The sequence below is a fragment of the Tachysurus vachellii genome, chromosome 15, assembly GCF_030014155.1.
Source record: "Tachysurus vachellii isolate PV-2020 chromosome 15, HZAU_Pvac_v1, whole genome shotgun sequence".
Lineage (NCBI taxonomy): Eukaryota > Metazoa > Chordata > Actinopteri > Siluriformes > Bagridae > Tachysurus > Tachysurus vachellii.
The window spans coordinates 14,005,212-14,026,825 of record NC_083474.1 but is presented as its reverse complement, the minus strand read 5'-3'; the positions used below and the strand labels follow the sequence as shown (position 1 = coordinate 14,026,825).

Below are 21,614 nucleotides of genomic sequence, written 5' to 3'. Positions count from 1 at the left end.
AGGCTCTGGTAGGAGACAAGACCCTGGCCTTCTGGCTGATGGATAAAGACATGTACACCAACATGAGTGCCTTAATTCCCATGAACCCTGTCATTGACCGGGGCATTCAACTGCATAAGATGATCCGGCTCCTGACGCATAGCCTGGGAGGGGAGGGCTACCTTAACTTCATGGGTGAGTCTATCTATAGACACTAACTATTTTTTAACTAGTCTTTTTTAAATCTAATTATTAAGACTAATTTCTAGTGGAAACTGATACCACTCTATCATTATCATACTGTATATTGGATTACCGTGTTTTTCAAGCAAAAGTGGTGTCACTGACTTCTTTCAATTTGGTAGACTTGAGCACCTAAAAGTACCGGAAATGTGGATAGAAATTCACTAGTTACTTTTCTGCTCAATTAATTCATTAGGGCTCAATTAACTCATTAGGACTCATTTGTAAGATTAGACATTTTCTTTTTTCCTGAAGTTTGTTCAGTGTCACTCTTATGCTAACAAAAGCCTCAGCGATTCTCGTCTTTACCTTTCACAGATTCTCGTCTTTACACATATTAAATTTCAGCATGTAAAGTAATCCCTTGCTGTACTTTAGATTCATCTTCTCATTATCAATATACATTAAAAGCTATTACTTAGTATTGTACTGTAAAGTGTCTATACGATAGCACGAGATAGCACTTTTATGTACTGTTTGATGTCTGCCTGTTTGATAAAGACCACCAAGCTTATTCTTATGATACTGAAACCACAGCTGAGTATCGATTACACTCTCTCCATATCTTCTCACAAAGGACCTAGACATGTTCTATACGTTCTTGCATGGTGTTCTAGCCCCACCTACTGATCAGGTGAATGGCCCTTCGGTCATTGATGAGCTACAAAACATGTGAAATCATACTGAAATTATACACTTAGGCAAAGAGGGTCGTCTGAATTTCTGAAGTTACAACAGTCATGCTGTGAAATGTGGAGTCATAATAGTTCATTTCAACAAATCTTCTTTATTCACTTTTTTGGCACGCACGAGTATGGCTGTATTTATTCACCAGCTGTTTGTTATTTTTCTAGTCACGCCTCTTCAAGGTGTATGAGGATACATGCCTTTGAAGAAAGAAAAAAGTGAAAGAGTTTCAGGATAGAATATTTCCAAGTTATGGTTTTAATATCGGTATGAAGCTGATGTCGGTCTTGTCCTGTCTGGACATAAGCTAGATTTTAGGATGACTGAAACAACACTAGTATTAGATCTGAACTTTGGACATTTGTGGAATATATAGAAATTTAAAGAGTGATAATAGGACATTTTATAACCCAGAAATTAGTAAAATGTATATTATGTGCTCCATATGCTAATAAATTAGATTAAATGCTTACTAATAAGTAAACTATGAACATCATTCCAAACGTGAGTAATAATTATTTCCAATAATTCATTAGTAAATTTTAGATTACATGCTAATTAATATTTAATTAATTAACCATAACCTGATATTTAAAAATAGTGCATCCTTATCCTGTATTTACTGATACAAATAAAAAAAGTTAAAATACTTGAAGAACTTATATATAATGTTTAATTAATCATGGATCATTAATTATTAAACTATATTTTACTTGCTTATAAATAGTTAAGCATGCAACGTTCCTGCCCTGCAAGAGCGCAAGCTTAGCTGAATTAAAAAAATGGATTGAATACATGACTTCTAATTAAGATTATATACAGAGGTTGTGCAAAGCAAACAGACTTATTTGGGTCTGTTCCCTTTTCTTTAAAAAACTGATTGGTTTACTAGCTACTGATTAAAAAGCTTTTTCTAACAACATTTGATATAATATGTATGCCACTGGATTGAAAGAAAAGTTTAGGAATAGCATCACATCTTGGATTGGCTTGGTTAGGGCTCCAATTAACTATGATATGATAAAGACTGTGGGTTTGGGAGAAAGCATGCAATAGGGTGATCTGGGAGCTAGTGGTGGAGAGATAATTCACAGAAAGTCTCTGGCTACAACATTTTAGGAAGCTATGGCTCACGTTTGAGATTCTGAGCCAAATAATTGGTCCAATGTCGCACACATCCTGGTTGGCACTGACCACCGGTTCCAGCCTGAAAGTGGATCAAGCTTGCAATGTCTAGTCAAGTCAAGAAGATTTTATTGTGTATATATAAACAACGTTTCTTCAGGACTATGGTGCTACATAGAGCAGCATGGGGGCTTTGTTTGGAACCTATACAAACAATACAATACGCTACAAGACTGATACAGAAAATATAGCACCGACCAGACTGCAGATAGTAATGGCATTGTGCAAATAGAGAAATTAGAGAGCTATAAACATGTGTACACTTTCAATAGCAGTGTGACTTTTGTGCAAAACGTCATTAAAGTGATCGTGCATAAACAGCGTAAACCTGAGCGAAGTACAGAGTAGTGCAGGAAACTTTATAACAATCATCCATGTGTATCGATGTGTATATTCTGTGTGCACACTGCATCTGCCAAATGAAATTGTATGCCATAATTCCTTGCCACAGGTTTACATTGCACATGATTGCATACACATCCATATTCTAGGATGCTGAGATTGCATTAATTGCAAATCGTTTCCTCTTTTTTCTACAGGAACATGATACAAGATATTTTTGTTGCCTTTTCTGGAAATGCATATGATGTAAATTCTGTCACGTGACACTTTGTTCTTGTGCAAGTCCAATGATTCTCAACAAAAACCAGTTAGATTCCAAACTACTTTTCCTGAACATCTAAAGTAACACTGAAATTATTCATTGACTTTAAATTAGCTTATTATTAACTACTAAAGTTAAACGTTAAAATGAAAAAAGACTATGTTGAACTGTTGGGTTTCCAACAGCTACACAGCTTTCAGTAGAACCTAGCTATTGTAAACAAACAGTGAAATGCCCCAGATACTAACAACAGTTAACCAATCAAATGCATGGACAAGAACTTAACTGTTAAATAATGTATCTTACTCTAAATAATGTGTTTCCTCTTAACATGATGCATACATTAAGCAATAAGCATCCTGCTTTTTTCTTACCCATACCTTTCACAGTTTAGTCATTGCTGCCTCTTACCCATGAGCCAAGTCTCTCGTGACACATGCAATTGTTATCTTTTCAAACTGCTGCTTATGTAACATCACAGAGACTCTGAACACGCTGAACAGCTCTAACTGGTAATAATATGCATGATATTCTTTCATCAGCAACCTTTTCACCAAGTTGGCACCATCCCCCAACAATAGGATGATATTTTGCAGTTGTGCCACCCAGGAGTCCTCATCCTACCGTCCAGACACGTTTAGTCGAGACATCAGTGTCTCTGTGGTGCTCATTACCAGCATTCTTCTATCGATTGCTAATTTTCTGATAAAGAAAGTAAACATTGATTCCAAAGCTACTTCATTGTAAAAGCCCTTTTAATGCTTTCACTGTGCACAATGCACAAGTGCAAGATAGAAAAAGAGATGGAAGGGGTAAAAAAAGAAGTAAATATAGGACCCCATGTCATGTCAATGGATCAATGTGTGTGGAGTCATTTAACCAGTGCAGAGCAAGAACAAATTTTTTGAGCAAGCAAATCAATTTAAGCCACTCTCACCACACCAAAACCCATCTGTTTACTCTCTGGCAAATAGGCGAGCCTCATGAGCTAAAAGCTCCACTTCGAAGCAGCAGCCATGTTTGTACACAGAGACAGATAAGCACTGTAACAGAAGTGTGAGCTAAAACACACTCCCTCACACATGGGGAGTCAGCAATCAAGCAGTTCACTGGCTCCAGCTATAAAACAGCGGGTAAACAGGAGGAATGTATTTCTACAGAAGGGAAACTTTTCAGATCATCTTTACTGTCAGAGAGGCAACCTGCTTTGTTGTAATAATAATAATAATAATAATAATAATAATAATAATAATAATAATAATAATAATAACCTTTATTTTCTATAGTGCCTTTAAAAGAACATCTCAAAGCACTTTACAAAAGCAAAATAAAAGCAACAAAATTACACACATAATATAAAGATTAAAATTAAAGCAACAAAATTAGACAATAAAATAAGCACTATGTAAAATTACAATTAGTCAAATTAAAAGCTACCCTAAAAAAATAAGTTTTAAGCAGAGATTTAAAAGTGCCAAGAGATGTTGCTTGCCTTATCTCAGTTGGTAATGAATTCCACAGTTTTGGAGCTAGTGAAGAGAAGGCCCTATCTCCCATCGATTTTAAACGAGTTAAAGGAACAGTTAAAAGACCAGTTTCCGAAGAACGAAGATCGCGAGATGGAATATAAGGAATCAAAAGATCAGCCAAATATTGAGGAGCTAACCCATGTAAGGCCTTGTAGGTAAGCATCAGAATCTTAAAATCAACCCTAAACCTAACAGGGAGCCAGTGCAAGGACTCCAAAATGGGAGTAATGTGATCTTTTAACTTTGTTCTAGTAAGTATTCTCGCCGCCGAATTTTGCACTACCTGTAATTTGTTTAAGGTAGCTTTAGACACCCCAGCCAACAAGGCATTGCAGTAATCAATACGGGAAAACACAAAAGTGTTGATCAGTCTCTCAGCAACAGAAAATGACAGAATTGGACGCAATCTGGCAATATTTCTGAGATGGAAGAACGAAGTTTTAACCGTATTTTGGATATGTGGCTCAAACGTTAAATTGGCATCAAAATTACCCCTAGATTCCTCGATTTTGTTTGAAACTCCACATTTGAACCATCAAGAGTTAGCTTGACTGACCCAGCTTTGCGTAGTTGGTGGGGTGAGCCAACAAGCATAATCTCAGTCTTTTCACTGTTAAGACAAAGAAATTTTTCTGTCATCCATTCTTTCATCTTAGAAATACATTCAGAAAGGAAATCAACAGGCACAGTTTCATTAGATTTAAAATGAATATAGATCTGCGTATCATCTGCGTAAAAATGAAATTTTAGACCAAGTGATCTCAAAAGCTGGCCAAGAGGAAAAACATAAATATTAAAAAGCAGAGGGCCCAAGATTGATCCCTGAGGTACCCCAGATTGAACAACGTTAACCTCCGATCTAAATCCACCCATGGCAACAAACTGCTTCCGATCTTTGAAGTAGGACTTAAACCAATTTAAATCAGTATCAGAGACACCAAAAAAAGTTTCAAGACGAGAAATTAAAACTGAATGATCAACAGTGTCAAATGCGGCACTGAGATCAAGAAGGATCAATACTGAAAGACAGCCAGAATCTGAGGCAGTTAACAAGTCATTTGTAACCCTGACCAGGGCGGTTTCTGTACTATGGAATTTACAAAAGCCTGATTGCAAAGGCTCAAAGAGATTGTTCTCAGTTAAATGAGAAATTAACTGAGTAGCAACAACTTGGTTGTGCTTCCAAGTATGATAGTATGTTAGTTAGTTTGTTTGTTTTTCTTACAATAATCTATACGAATCTACTATAATGATCTGTCCTGTATAGAAACATTATTTTATCTTAAGTAGCTAAGGTAATAAATGTAGAGGTGAGTGGAGCTGTGAGTGAGATATATACAAAGAATACACCAATGTTTGTCTCCAGGAAATCCTGTAGTTCTCTGATCTATGTATATTGCCAAAACCCAGAGATACACTGGAGATTGGTTGGTCAATGTTAAAGCTGTCACTAGTTCAAATCCTGCAATTGGCAGAAAGTCACTGTTGATTTCTTAAGCAAGATTCTCATGTACACAGTGGATCTTTTACTTTATTAGAATCTCTTACACTGTCATTGCAGTTATCTAATCTGCCAATCATGTGGCATCACCACAATGCACGACATGATGCAGATTAAAGGAGACAGATCCAGAGTGTATCTAGAACTGTACAGACAAGCACACCAGTACCCCCTCGTCTCCCCCCCTGCTGAGCGCTCACCCGATTGCACGGCATGCGCTGCATCTTAATTAATTTTACTGAATAATCATCTTTGCACAGTGAGTGTGCAAATGTGAAATGAGGCAAACTTTTGTCTTTTGTCCACTCAGCCAACGGCTTTTGAAGCACCGATCATTATTTAGACAAGATTTAGTTTTGGTTTGTGAAAATAGTTCATTTACATTTTGTTGTTGTTCTTCCTGACAGTCAGACTACTGAAACCTATTGAATATCTGAACTCACTGCAGTAAAAGTCACTCTCCAAATCTGAAGTGTCCTGTCAGGCAGCAAACCTCAAAGGTGATCTGTGAATAACAGGAAATGATGTTCCAGACCTTTACAGATCTGTACTGCCCGAATAACAGAGATAAATACTACATTGTTCATAGTCTGCTACGTATATGTGCTCCATATTGTTTTTATTTCTAAAGCGAAAAAAGGCACTCTGTTGACGTTACATTTGTAATATATTTATTATCTTATAAACTAGTTTATATTATAATATGGAACAAATTCAAAGAAAAGTCATGCAAGCATTCTGCTAGTTTCACAAAGTCTGAGGAAAAAGCTTTGCATAACTGACAGCTAGGTTCCTTCTACATTTCTGAGAAACTTTTAGAAGTTTGTTTAAGAGCCACTTTTCCGAACTGCTTCAGGCAAAGCATACAAGTGAATAAGCACATGATGCTGAATACGGACCTGAACTCTGGATAGGTAATGGATCAGAAAACAAGCTTGACACGCAACGTGCATTTAAACACAGGAAATAAATTGTCTTCATGTCCGTGATGTGATGTTTCAAATAACTTGCAGTTGCTAGCAGAAAGTCACCTTATTAAGAGGTGACGGTGAACTAGCAGCTGATATTCAGAAATCTGATGAAAAACGAATTGCATGTAATCGTGCAAACGTGTATAAATAAGTAGTAATACGTGTAACATGTATATATAAATAAGTAGAAGGGAAAACGTAAATCTTGGATAAACCTAAATCTTAGATAAACCTAAAGCTGTGGCATAACAGCTTTTTTTTTTTTAATCTAGGATGACTTTCTGTCTGTCAAATCCAAAAAGCACAGATGCATGCTGGGAGATTTTTTTTTTTACTTTGACTTTCAAGTCGTTCACCTTCACTAAGCAAACACTGGCCTCTAACTATGCTTTCTCCCTCTGAGTGAAGACTACGTTACTGAAGTTTCCAACCTCAGTCCGAGTTTCTCGGTGGGATTTATGGGGATCTTGGCAGACTTTGTGCTACATCACAAAATAGCATGTTAAAGGTGTTTCTGTTCTTTGAAGCAGGATTGTCGATAAACTCCTGGAATAATTTTTAGATTCGAAAGTCTTAAACTGTAGCCGGTGCGAGCCATGCATTTATACAAGAGCTGAAATTTTGGATTTTGGATTGAACTTAAAATTCAAAATATAAAGAAATATAAAGCTTTCAGCCAAAGGAAGTTTTTTCAGAGCTTGCATGTGAGTATTTGGAAGTAGACATGACTTAAATCAGAATGAATTTTATTTATCTATTTATTTATTTATTTTCTTTCTTTCTTTTATTTATTTCTTTTTATTTATTTTATAACACTACCATTATGTGTCCAGAATGACTAGAAAATCTGAAGGAGGGGAACAGAGCTAGGTAATGCTGGCACTGTGAGCATGTCATAAATAAACGCTGTAAATGCTTCACACAACATGGTCTTGGTTTGTCCCATGAGCTTCATATATGAGTGCTCACTCATGCCTGTTTGAAAGTAAAAACCTCCTGCTCATGCATTCTTATTGTTTCATTATGCAAGAAACTTGTCCCAGTGCACCCGTCTAGTCTTATCTCGATTCCCTGTGAACCTTTCTGGTAAAGTTTAAAAAAAAAAACAAGTTTAGAAAAATGAAAGAAAAAAAACAGAACAGTGCTTTTCCTATGTGTATCTGTATTTGTTTCCAAATTCCGAATAATGTATTTGTATTCAGTTATGTCCCCATACAGCGTCCATACAGTGCATGATAATGGACCCGAAGTCCATCCAGGTTATATTCCTTTCTCGGGATAGACTCTGGCTTCATCATGAACCTGACCAGAAAAAAGCAGTTACTGAAGGAAACTGTTATCCCTTATGATCATAAGTGTTGTGTGTCTTCCATTTGTACACAGAAGAAAGGAAGTTTTTGAACAAAAGTGTGAGAAAAAGTTCCTCCCAGGATACATCATGTAATCAGATGGAGGGAACAGAGAGTAAAGCACGCAGTTGTCTAAGCAGGCTTTGCATTCTGCTTTGGGAAGTTGGCACACAAGCAACACGGTGGGAAGTGAGCATCCTCTGAGGTTTTGCGAGACTGCTCTGTCTTCTGCAGCTGTTATTGTTCATATTCCCTGCTTATCTCTCCTACATTTCCATATTTTTTAGGGATTTCAAATCATGTCTGTATCTTGGGATTAAGAATTGTCTATCTTGTAGTAAAAAACGTTCATTTTTCTTTTAGTTCTTGCTCCCTTCCATATTCTCTCCATCTCTATTCCTTTTTTTTCTGTCTCTCTGTTGCTGACTCGTTCTCACTCTGTTGCATTTTCTTGTTCGATGGTGACAGATTTTCGACTTGCTAATTCATAAACATGCGTAACAATGCATGCATAATGCACAGTTCGCTTATTGTTTGATGCTTCTTTAACAGATCGCTAATGTATTTCATTAGAAAGCTCTGCCACTCCTCTGTCCGTTCTGCTCCGTCTGGTCACTCGCTTTCATTCCTCTCTCCTTCTCCCAACGCTCTCCATCGCACTGAATAAACAACACACTTCATCACCATTGTTTTGCTCCCATTCTCTCGCTCGTCAGAGCTCCTCTGCGCCCCCTCAGAATTCAATTACCCGACTGTTGTTTTATGATGTTGTCTTGTCAGCTGATGACGGATTCATTATCTCATCACACTGCTCGACAAGCCTGTCGCCTCACGCTTTCTCATTCGCTTTTATTCCTCTGTTCACGTTCTGGATGAAAATGTATTCCTGTCCTACTCTGCAGCCCTCCCCTGTGATCTCCTCACTTCTCTCCACTGTCATCTTCTCCAAGGCCAGCGCTAGAAAGTTCTATACCCCACAGAAGCACGACCAGTGTAATCCACAAATTACAAATTACCAGCATGTGAAACTGTAATGAAAAGAATCAGTTAGCAAGTACAGATATGACGGGGACTTTAAATGGACCAGTACAAAATAATGGCAGTGATAGATGGGGAGTGATGGAATTCCAAATCCCCACCTTATAAGATGATGGTTTAAACTTTAAATGACATTTGAATTTACTTTTCAGCTTGAAAACTGGTTATGAATCTCCAGTATCTATAGCTGTTATTGCAATTTGTCTGCATTAGGAGACTGAAAGTGTCGCAAAAAAGTGTCACAAACTCTTTTATTGTCTTTCTGAACCTCCATCTCCTTCCCCTTTAAGGTCACTGTTTATAATTATTCAACATTCTTTCATGTTTTTCTTTTTTTTTTATATTTCAGTGAAAACTAATTCCCTACTCCTATAAATCACACGATACACGTGTCCTTCTCCTTTGATTTCTAATGGATACATCATCAGCTCTGAGATTGTTGTTTAGATAAAAGAGGTGTTTTGTGATGAGAGTTTGTGAGTGACAGTATAAAAACTGTCACTTTACATGCATGGGTAAGCTTTTTACACCAAAGTCAGCTTGGGTTTTAATTAGATTATTGCTAGACATTTTAGTTAGTTTGCCAAATGTCTGTTTTAGTTTTGGTTTAGATGATAAATGATGATATAACTCTAGTTTTCAAGGTACACTTTGTAAAGTCTTACCTTTGTTCCTGTTTTGCGGTTCGGAGCTCTTTACTTCACATGTTGGTTTGGTTGGGATTTGGAATCTTGAAACCTGTTTTTGTTTATTAACTGCCGTCCCTGACATTTGCTGTCCATGTTGTCCATAATAAACTCTGTGGATCATATGTGTTCATTTTTATTTTTTTATTTTTTTTACACTGAAAAATTACGTTAGTTTTTGTAAAAAAAAAAAAAAAAAAAAAAAGACATGGCTAAAAAAAAGGTTGAACACTTAACGAATACTGAAGGTTGTATCTTTTCACATTGTTTAAATTCCTTGTATAGAACAGTTGAGTTATTGATTCGTTGAGTAGTTCCAGCTGTAAAGTTTACATTTATTTAACATTTTTATTAACATATTTATTTAACACTTGTTTACATTTAACATTTATTATAATCAGTGTCTTGGTGACCTCGTCTGCAGAAAGACGTATATTGATGCATTTTGTATATTGAGTGTCAAGTGTCAGCACTTTGTAACTGAGGTAAAGCTGTAACTTTACAGCTGTATCAAATAATTATCAAATCCTGGAAGTGTCCAGGACAGACGGCTTTGTGTTGGGCTGTTTTTGTTTTCTCATTTGTTTCAAAGCCAAGAATGGATCAGAACCCAAATACCTTAAAAATTTGGTGAGGGAAGGATAATTTAGAAGTAATAGCACGAACAGAAACGGTAAAGGGGTTAGGGTTAGGGTTAATCTACAATTAATCCTGAATCTACTTTGCATTGGGTCACAATACATAGTCATTGATTATTTTCCTATAACAGCATATCCACTGTGTTTTATTCCTCAGTTAAATTGGATGTCAGATTGCTTTACAAAGGTGTTCATTTAATAAAGCCTTCACTCTTCTTGGATGGATGGATGGATGGATAGATAGACAGACAGACAGACAGACAGACAGACAGATGGTCTCTAAAATGCTGCAGCACCTTTCTTGGGAAATGAGCACATTAATTACTTTGCAGAGACTTTGTGTCATCTGGCGTTCTAGTTCTAGCTAGTGCACATTATACTAATCTAACAAAAACAAACTCAACAGTACGCATTTAAGAGGAAAAATCACAGATTTTGAGTATATCCAGGTGATCCGTCTATGTAAATGTCTTTACATTAGTAGACTTGCTCAATTAAGGAAACATTACAATTTGTATATATACTTTAACAATATATGTGAACTAACATCTCCTTCTGTTTGTAGGTAATGAATTTGGCCATCCAGAGTGGCTGGATTTCCCACGTGTTGGGAACAATGAGAGCTACCACTATGCACGTCGCCAGTTTAACCTAGTGGACACAGATCACCTGCGTTACCGTCAATTATACATCTTCGACCGGGACATGAACCGTACCGAGGACAAGTATGGCTGGCTTTCTGCATCACCAGTAAGACCCACAGTATTTATATTAGTGTCTAAGATGCATTATTTTTATATTTTTCCTTCCTTTTTATTGCAGTGTAAAAATGTCCATACAGAATAAACTGTATAACAATATGTTCTGTTTATATTTAACAATTTATCTGCAACATTATCCAGAATATTCTATTTTCACATTACATAATGAAGTCATTTCTCTCACTATTCATATATCTTGTGTGTTTATGGATCTCTCCTGCTCTCTCCCACTTGTTTGTTTTTCCACTATATATATTTCCTTTTACCGTATCACACTCAGTCATTGACACCAAGTGCACATGATACTTCATTCACTTCTCTCAACAAAATCAATTTCATGGCCCAAACAAACCAGACGGCCTTTTAGTCGTTTTATTTATTCCTCTTCCCCGTTCCTAACCTACCAAAACTCTGTGGCTTTTAGAAGCAGAACCCAGCACTGCATACAAAGAGCCACATTAAGTCATCAGCATTGCCAGATACACCAACTCAGGTCTCGTCCCGTATTCCACCCCGGTGACTCGTTTTAGAACAGTATGAGAAACGTGATGAAAAAAGAGGAAAAAAGCATGTCTTTCAGCTTTCAGTGGCTCACTTGCTCAGTTTTCAGTAATGGGATCATCCAAACAGAGAGCATGGCACTGAATAGGCAAGATTTAAGAGCAAGACCTTGGAACTGATTCAGGATTTTTTCCTGTATGATCCATGGTGCAGATCACAATGTCTTCACCTCATCAGGAGGATTGTGACCTTGGGGCCTTGGTGGAGTGTGGATTGTAACTGCTGCTAAATGCATCAGCAAGAAATGTGCCTTTTTTTATATTCAGATTTATAAATTTGATGGATTCTTGCCATAGCAACATATGCAACTGCTAAGTGCACTATGAATGATTATATTATAAAAACTTTATTGTAATCTAGCTATAGACATCAATGCTACCCCACTCCACAGCTTTAATCATCAGTTGCTTCATTATCGCCCTCCCGGTCGTGCCTATCATTAGCTATCAATATCAATAATATTAATATCTCTTTTCCACTCAATGAATCCTCCACTCTATTACCCCTTCCTCTGTAGCTTCCTGTACCTTATCACCCCTCTCTTTTCCATTCTACTACTGGAATTAGACACACACACTTTCATCTGTTCATCCCACTTTCCTCATCCATGGACCTCTGTCTAAACCCGGGAAGCTATCTTGCCCTTTTCAATAGCATTTTGAAAGTGTTGCACTGCAATCAGAGAAATTAAAGGGCAACAGACTAAAAGTGGAGGAAATCACAACTCAAAACAGATCTCATCTCATACCACACTCACTTTTCCAAATTCTCATCTCACTGTTACTTCTGCTAAGATCCACTGGAAGCCCCTGCACATGATCCTTGCGAGCATCACAACATCATTTTCTTTACTTTTTAACCTGCCAGTTCTTCTTCACCATCCTCCTTGTCAATTGGTGACTTTGCTACCTTTTTCATGGGAATGCTGAAAAAAATTTGTCAGAAGTTCACTCCTAGCTAACTCTAGTCTACACATTTAAGGATTATTATTATTAGCTCCCTGACACTAGATCGGTCATACTGTCATTAGTCCTCATTCTTTTTAACAAGACGCACTTGCCGATCCTTAGAAGTCTTGAAATTTGTGACACAGCATGGCAATGCTTTGCTTCCTTTCTGGATGCATGGTCATATCAGGTGACATGGGGTGATCTATATTTGGTCCTGTCAATCTCTCTACTGGTGTCCCACTAGGCTTAATGCTTGGTCCTCTTGCATTCTCCCTCTATAGTAAAGCTCTTGGTGAAATCATATCCTTGACTGGGTTTTTTATACCACTGTTATGTGGATGACAGCTTATCAGCTGAAACTTAATGGCAGCAAAACTGAACTGCTGTACATCCCAGGAGATGCACAGGATCTTGTCTTCTCCCTGGACAACTCTGTCTGCAGGCAACCTTAGGATCAGCAATCAACTGACTTTTTCCTCTCGCACTGCTTATACAACACCCACATTCCAATTTCTCTATTACAACATCAGAAGGATTTGTCCTTTTCTATCTACAGAAGCCACTCAGGTGCTTGTTCAGTCCCTTATCATTGGACAACTGCAACTTGCTCTTGGCAGGTCTGCCTCTGCATAACATTCAACCTCTTCACCCGAAGAGAATGCAGCTGCATCACTTGTTTTCAATCTTTTCAAGTTCTCCCACACCACCCTTTGCTACACTCCCTTGACTGGCCTCTTGTAACTGCCTGCATCAGATTTAAAACACTGATTCTTGACAACAAAGCGAAAAATTTACCAGCACCCACTTACCTTACAGTACTTATCACACCCCGCATTGCACCACACTCTCTCTCTGGTCCTTTAGCACTGCTTGACTGGTCCCGCCGTCTCTCAGGATACAAAGAAGGCATGTTTTGAGACTCCTCTCTGTTCTGGTGCATAGGTACAGGAATGAACTTTCCCAAGATGTCTGAACAGTTACTTACAGTCTGAACACCTACATCTTCATGACACCACGTCTTCATGAATTTAAATTAAGACTTTAATTAAAAAAATGCTTGTGTTTTCATACTACACTAGCCTCCCCTGCAGGGTTTTTAGACTGATAATACTTTTAGTCTGTGACCTAGTGAACCAGTATGAGGATGTAATTATTGGCAAAGACTTCAAAGCACTTCTGTAATGTGCCATGGATAAGGTCATCTGCCAAATTCCATAAATGTAAATGTTAATGAACATCCTGTAGAAATGTTTAATTGCCCCCATTTTGCAGCTCTCACAAAATGTACATTATGGCCAGTCAGCAGTCTTAAGTCGATGTTTCTTGAGCAGTATTCAATTATGCGAGAAGCAGCTTGATTTATCCAACACCAGTGTTTGATAATTAGATATACTCACAATATATAACACTGTGAAATGTAAAAATGCACTTAATAAAATTATGGATTATAATTTTATATATCCTTTATTTTTTAGATCTATATAAATATGACAAATAATTAATTAATAATATTGCCACTGTATCATCAATAAATCTTTTCCCCACTTTGGGAGCATCGAAAGAGTCGTAAATGGACAAATTGTTAATAAAAAAATTGATAAATTTATTGAATAAATTAAAGCAAGCGTTGCAGATTAATGTTGTATCAGGTCTTCAAGCTATGTTTATGATTTCTTTCCAACAGAGCTCATCAATTAACAAACACATCAGAATAATTGTTTTATTCAACAATTCCATATTATAGTAAATTGGCTATTGTATATGCAATTCCATGACCTTCATTTAATTTTACTTAGACTGTATTAAGTTAAGAGTTAAGTTAAGTTAAGTTAAGTTAAGATGTCGGTTTCTTCTCTACAACATTAGAAGGATTCGACCATTTCTGTCCACACAGGCTGCTCAGGTACTTGTTCAGTCTCTTGTCATTTCTAGACTGGATTACTGCAATGCACTGCTGGCAGGTCTACCTATGAACGCAATCCGTCCTCTGCAAATGATCCAAAATGCAGCTGCCCGGCTTGTTTTCAACCTGCCAAAGTTCTCTCATACCACCCCGCTGCTGCGATCCCTCCACTGGCTTCCGGTAGCTGCACGCATCAGATTCAAAACACTGATGCTGGCCTACAAAGCCAAAAATGGACCAGCTCCCTCTTACCTCAAAGCCCTCATCACTCCTCGCACTGCACCCCGCACCCTCCGATCTACCAGCACTGCTCGACTGGTTCCACCATCTCTCAGGGTAAGAGGCAAGTATACTACAAGACTCTTCTCTGTACTGGCACCAAGGTGGTGGAACGAACTTCCCCTAGAGGTCCGGACAGCTGAATCACTGGCTATTTTCAAGCGGCGGTTGAAGACCTACTTATTCAGGAAACACTTCAACTAGCACTTCTTTCATTATCTTTTGCATTTAAAAAAAAAAAAAAAAAAAAAAAAAAAAAAAACACCTTTGACACTTTCATTGTAACTTTGAACAAATGTTTTAAACTCATGGTATCTTAAGTATGTAACTTAGTGATCCAGCATTAATGTATTCAATGTTAGAGATTTAAGCACTTATGTACGTCGCTCTGGATAAGGGCGTCTGCCAAATGCTGTAAATGTAAATGTAAATGTGAGTCAATGCCTTATTTGACAAGGGAAAAACACTATTTCCTACTTATGTTAACATGTTTGTGTGCCTGTTTTTATTATTATTAGTAGTAGTAGTAGTAATTTCATTACTAGTATTATTATCTTTTTTTTTTTTCGGGGGGGCTGGAAAAAGGTGTTTGTTGAAAAAACACATTTTGGTCACTTCTCAAGAATAATCTGGCAACTTTGGAGACATGTGCTACAGAAGGTGTTGTACATAATCATCATAAAATAATAATTTAGTGAACTCAACACTCTTGAAAATTTTCTTAAGCAGCTGATAAACCAACAATGAATAGTCATAACTTTACACATGGAAATATAATTGTAGCTTTTGAACTTTAATCATTGGTGTGGGTCATTAACTCTGAATGAGTCCCAAAATAAATATTTTAGTTGCCTTATGTAGACATATCCCTTATAGACCTAGTTGGCTGCAGCCAAAAGTGATGTGAATAATTAGTGAAACAGAAAGCTTCTGTGAGCATTAATAAGCATGCAGGATCTACAATGGACAGGTTGTTGTGTTCCTCGAGCAAAGTACTCTGGGTTACGAAATAGCAATTTGTAATTTCTTGATCCTTTACTTACTGCAAGGCAGTTTGCACTTTCAGTAAAAATAAATAATAATAACAATAATAATAAAATTAAAAATAATTCATTAGCTGTATTTAAGAGGATCTTGGATAAAGTGATATCTAATGTAATAATGGAGGGTTTAAATGTATTAATGGAGATCTTAAGTTGCTTTGTGGGGCTTAAGGGACTTGCTTCTAAAAGATTCAATCTTTTAACAAAAGTGCCATGCAGGCCAAGTCATTAAGTCTGCTTAATCTAAAAAAAACTAGGGAATTTGCCTCCTGAATTATATGTGGACATTAAGGTCTAATATGTTAGCTTATTTTCGTAGTGATGGGAAATGGTCCAAACATTTTTACATTTTTTTACATGACATTTTAAAGCTTGAGTGAATGTTCATTTCTGTGAGTCATTTTGTTCCAAGTCTTAGTAAACATCTAATAATAATAATCAGATTAGCTTTAAGTGTTTTCCATTTTGGTGACCTGTATAATATAATTATGATTAGATTATAAGAAGAATATTATATAATAGAATATCTACTGTATAGTTCTGAAACCTTCTCTGGTGCAGTAGATAGAAGTAAAATAAGTAAACCACTCTGTCCCTGTGCTAGATTGCAATAGATCCCTGTGCAATGCTCTATCTTTTCTGTCTTCAGCCTTTATTACTAATTCATTCCCTTTAGGCTCAGCTGGATATTGATGGAAGTAACTGGTGTCTTTATTTCAGAACTGGAAAAAGTACCACTGGGTTGGATGGAGGGCCGGGGTGCGTATATGAAGTGCTAAAAGAAGGGCAGGCAACCAGGGGACTTTGTTTTGAAAAGGGCTGTTTGCTGGACACTTTTGAAGATGACATACAGAAAAGTTGCAAAGGCCAGAGCACTGATGTTAGGTCTTATTCATGCCTCGATGGAATCACACACACACTTCCACCATGATGTAAACAGGGCAACTGGGCTGTGACTCAGTCTTCCTCTCTCTCTCTCTCTCTCTCTCTCTCTCTCTCTCTCTCTTTTCACCACATCCCTCACTGCACACATGACACACTAGAATAACCTTTTGTCTTGTTGAATTTAAGAAACATTCAATTTGTTTCAGCATTTCTTCACTCCCCACAACCTGGTGATTTTCTTTTCTGTGGAAGAGCTGTAAAACAAAGTAAAGATTTTTTGTTTTTTTTTACAGAAAAACAATCATAGTTTCATTACTACAACAGGAGAAGTGTTTAATAATAGTATTTTTAGTGTTACAGAATGATTTACTAATAATCCACTAAATCATTGAACATCAGTGTTGTTCTTCCAAAATTAGATATAAATTATTTTCATTTTTCCAAAATTAGATATGAATTATTTTTGGGAAATGAAAACAATCCTGATGCAGAAACAAATCCCACTAAGACCAAAGTCTAACAAATGAAAGTACATCCTTTTTCAGTTTTCTGGTCATAGATATCTGGAAATAACAAGAAAACCAAGGAAAACTATGGATTAAATTGTGAGTTTGCACAAACAGTAGGTTTGCACAACTTCATCAAAGTGTGCGTCTTAAACCGGCTCCTTATACAATATGATTTTTGCAGGAAGACAGCCAAGGCAAGGTTAGAAAGTTAAATAAAAATAAAAATGAAATAAAATCATTCCCACATCTTTTTGGTGAAATATATTTATGGATTCCTAATGCTGGGGTGTCAAACTGTGTTATAGGCAGAAAAACAATGAAACAAAAAAGTTTTCTTTTCTTTTTCCCTCAAAAATTGCATTTAGCTAAGAAACTGTAACATTTTCCAACATTACGCTACTATACAATTTCACTACTTTGTGTGTGCTGTACTGTACTTTCCAGTTTGTCTGATTTATGGTTCTCTGTTTTCTTCATTTCTCTAGGCATATATCAGCACAACGCATGAGAGTAACAAGGTGATCGTGTTTGAGAGAGCCAATGTCATTTTTATCTTCAACTTCCACCCCACTAACAGCTACAACAACTACAGGGTGGCAGTGGGACCACCAGGAAAGTATCCTTAACCAGCTTACAGTGTTGTCATTCTCTGTGTTGTTTATACAGAACAATCTAGAAACAGTTTATTATTATTTAGTATTAAAGGAACTACGGTATACAACTGTACTATACAACAGCAAATTTCTTTCAGCTTGGTTCGATATAGAGCTACTTTACGAAGTAAGGACACGTCCCAAAGGATCCATGAGGACCTTTTTTTTTAAAGAACATCTAAAATCTAATGTTATTTCCACATATACCAAACATATACGTAATTAAAACATTTACCAATGGGAAAAGCTGGAAAGGCTGGAAAGAGCTGGAAAAAACTTCCGAAAGCCTTTCTGTGTTCTGTTGAGGAATGCTGTAGATTTGCATTTAGCATGAGTGACAGAGACTCTTAGCGCCTCCGCTAGCTGTCGGAGCTTAAAGGAGATGCTGGTTCTAGAAATGACATGGAAGAAATGCAAAGAGCACCAAGGCCACATTCAATAGCTGTAATTATAACAGCAAGGGGATCACACACACACACACACACACACACACACACACACACACACACATACACACACTGATGGTGGGAACTTCACAGTGCCTTGCAGTGATTTTGTTTTTGCACGCATGTGTACAAGGTAACAAACGACACCGTGGGCTTGGTGACACACTGCTGTAAAAGGCGATCGAGAACAGAGGATACAATTAGAGCAGAAGACAGATGAAAGTGCCACTCTGACTCGGAGGAGGTAAACAAGGCCAGCCCAACAAGTGCAGAGTGCTTTTTCATTAAACCCCAGCCTACACATACACACACACACTAAGTTACATTTGAGAGTGCCAAGCAGAGTCATGTAGTTTTGTGTCTTTGGATTGATTTCAAAAGTGCATGTGTAGGCGGAAAGGCCCATTGGTGTTGCCGCAAAAAAGAAAGAGGTGCTAGACAGATGGCATCGGCTGATATTGGCCATTACAGAGAGAAGAGTGGTGTGCGCGTACACACACACACACACATTTCAAAATCCAGGGTCAAGATCACTTCAGACTGTGTAGTATGTGTATTCTTTAAGGGCTTTGGTTTTTGTGTGTTTGATTCTGCATCTATTGGAAATTTCAGAAGGATTTAATTGCGGCTAGTTAAATCTTAACAACCCTAAACATTAACTCTCGACATATCTTAAACAATATCCTTCCGTTATTTGGTACATTTATTTATGTGCCAGGACACATGACCGAAACATACCAAGAATGTAAACGACAGACCCTTAAATGTGCCACTCTAGTAACGAGCAAAGTTACTGTTGTAGTCTAGCAGACTAGCATTTTCAAACTAGCTCTTTCAATTCCACCATGCAACCTTATGTAACTCCTCTACCGCTGCTACCTTCTAGTGGGATAAAGGTTCTTGGTTGTCAAACTTCCTCTCTTAACATATAAATAAATAAGTAAGATAGTTTGAGATGAAATGTAAGTAAAGTGAAGTTTTTTCCCCCCGAGTTAAGCTCACCAATATAAAGAGTCGCCATTAAAATTCTGTCAACATCAGTGTTTGACAGGCACTCAAAATCCTGTGCTTTATTTTTTTTTATATATATTTCTCTACTTTTTTTTTTTTTTTTTTTTACCTTTTTTTCTTTATTCTTGCCTTTTCTCAATGGGCGCATTCTTGAGGTCTTCAATCCATCCAGCTGATTGGAGACTCATAATTCCCAGTTGGGTTTCGTCATGAAAGAGCTACTTGTCAAGACTGTTGTGCTTTTGATAGGACAGCAGGCTGCTGAGCTGGTGTCGGGTCATTCCTTTTTTATTATCTGTCAGACACGTTTACTTGTATGCCGCTCCATATAGTTCAGCCATATCAGCAGCCAGGCCCCCGGGCAAACATGTCTTACATCAGGAAACAGTTGTCTGACTGTTTTATGGACAATGTAATACATTTGATTAACGTCGGTATTGTGTGTGCGTGTGTCCGTGTGTCGTGCGTGTGTGTGTTAGGAAGCAGCTAAAAGCATTGTGATTGTTTGAGCTCATAAGCCTTTATGAAGGAACACTTTATTTGGAGGTTATCTACACTGGGCCTTCATTAAACAAGCATTGCATAAATCTTCCATAAAGTAGTGCTGGAGGATTTGTGGGTGGAGACATTAAAGATTTTTTGAAGTAGTTAACTTTTACATGAAAACGTGTATAACGAAGAACCATTTCATTATAATTATGTGTAACCTGTTAAAACTGGTGTATCTGTAAGCATTTTTTTCCAAGCCATACAAAATATAATAATGTTTAGTCTTTACTAGAAGAACATTCAGGAAGCTTTGAGTCATGTAAAAAGAGTCCACCTGTGACCTTACCTTTTTGGAATTTGTATATACACTGTATGGCCAAGGTCCCCTTGAGTTCCAGCAACAGGACCCTGCGCCTGTCGCCGCAGCCCAAGCTACCAAACCTGCATTAAATATGAGGAATGCGTCACTAAAGGCATAAATGTGAACCATATGATTCGTTGGGGTTAGTGCACACCTGACCATAGTACACCATACCATAGTTTTTTCTCCAAACGGTTTCCACAAAGTTAGAAATGCACAACTGTATAGAATCCTGGTGTATGCGATAGCGTTGCAATTTTGAACATGTGTCCTACACAGAGCCCTGACCTCTGGTTCTGAACACCTTCGGGGTGAACTGGAACACTGATTGAGTGGCAGGTCTCCTCACCCAACATCAGTGTCTGACCTCACTGATGTTCATTCTTGCGGCTGAATGAACACAATTCCCCACAGCCACACTCCAAAATCTTGTGGAAAGCCTTCACAGACTAGTGGAGATTATTATAACAGTAAAGGGGGGACTAAATCTGTAATGGGATGTGCAGCAAGAAACTATGGGTAAGAAGGTCACTATCTGCTTGATGCATGAAAGTGGATGTAAATGAAATAGTGATGGCCAATTAAACTATTGTGAAATACGACATATACTATTGCTACTACTACCATTACTATTACTACTACTACTACTGCTATTACTTTTACCATTACTACTAGTACTACTACTACTACTACTACTACTACCACCATTACCACTACTACTACTATTACTATTACTGCTACCATTACTATTTCCATTACTACTACTACTATTACTACTACTACTACTACTTTATTATTAATAATAATAATAATAATAATGATAATAATAATAATAATAATAATAATAATAATAATAATAATAATAATAATAAAAGCTATAATAATAATAATTGGCAGATTTATTTATACAAATAAAATATAGAAAGAAATAGAAGTTTTAAAGTAAAAACCTGTGTCACCTGAATGACTGGAATGGTAATGGTCAAATATAATAATCATCTTAAAGCTTCATGTATTTGCTTTTAATGGTACAGTAATATTATTGGTACAGTCTATATACAATGATATTAGACAGAGACAACTTGCTCTTGTTTTCCTTAGTCACTACATACAGCATATAAGGTTTGGCATGTTACTGCGTATACAAATGAGACATGCATTGAAGTTTATGTTGGTTACAGATAGAATTATTGTGATTCCCTCTATTAAAACGTATTTGATTGTAGCTTTCGAATCTGAGAGCACTGAGACATTGCACTGTTTTATCACTCCACTTTGGAGCCTGGGTTTGCTGCATACAATTCTAGCAATAGTTCATTACATTGAAACAGGTATTTCTCGTACTACAGGCTG

At 37.1% G+C, this 21,614-nt stretch overlaps 1 protein-coding gene across 1 annotated transcript in view; it reads left to right on the top strand.

Annotated features, from left to right (window-relative positions):
* gbe1b (glucan (1,4-alpha-), branching enzyme 1b) overlaps nucleotides 1-21,614 on the top strand; it is a 96,579-nt gene that overhangs the window by 54,448 nt on the left and 20,517 nt on the right. Inside the window, exons 12-14 of the mRNA XM_060887981.1 lie at nucleotides 3-174; nucleotides 10,976-11,160; nucleotides 17,787-17,917. Coding sequence (XP_060743964.1) covers nucleotides 3-174; nucleotides 10,976-11,160; nucleotides 17,787-17,917 — 488 coding nt within the window. The remainder of the gene's footprint in view (nucleotides 1-2; nucleotides 175-10,975; nucleotides 11,161-17,786; nucleotides 17,918-21,614) is intronic.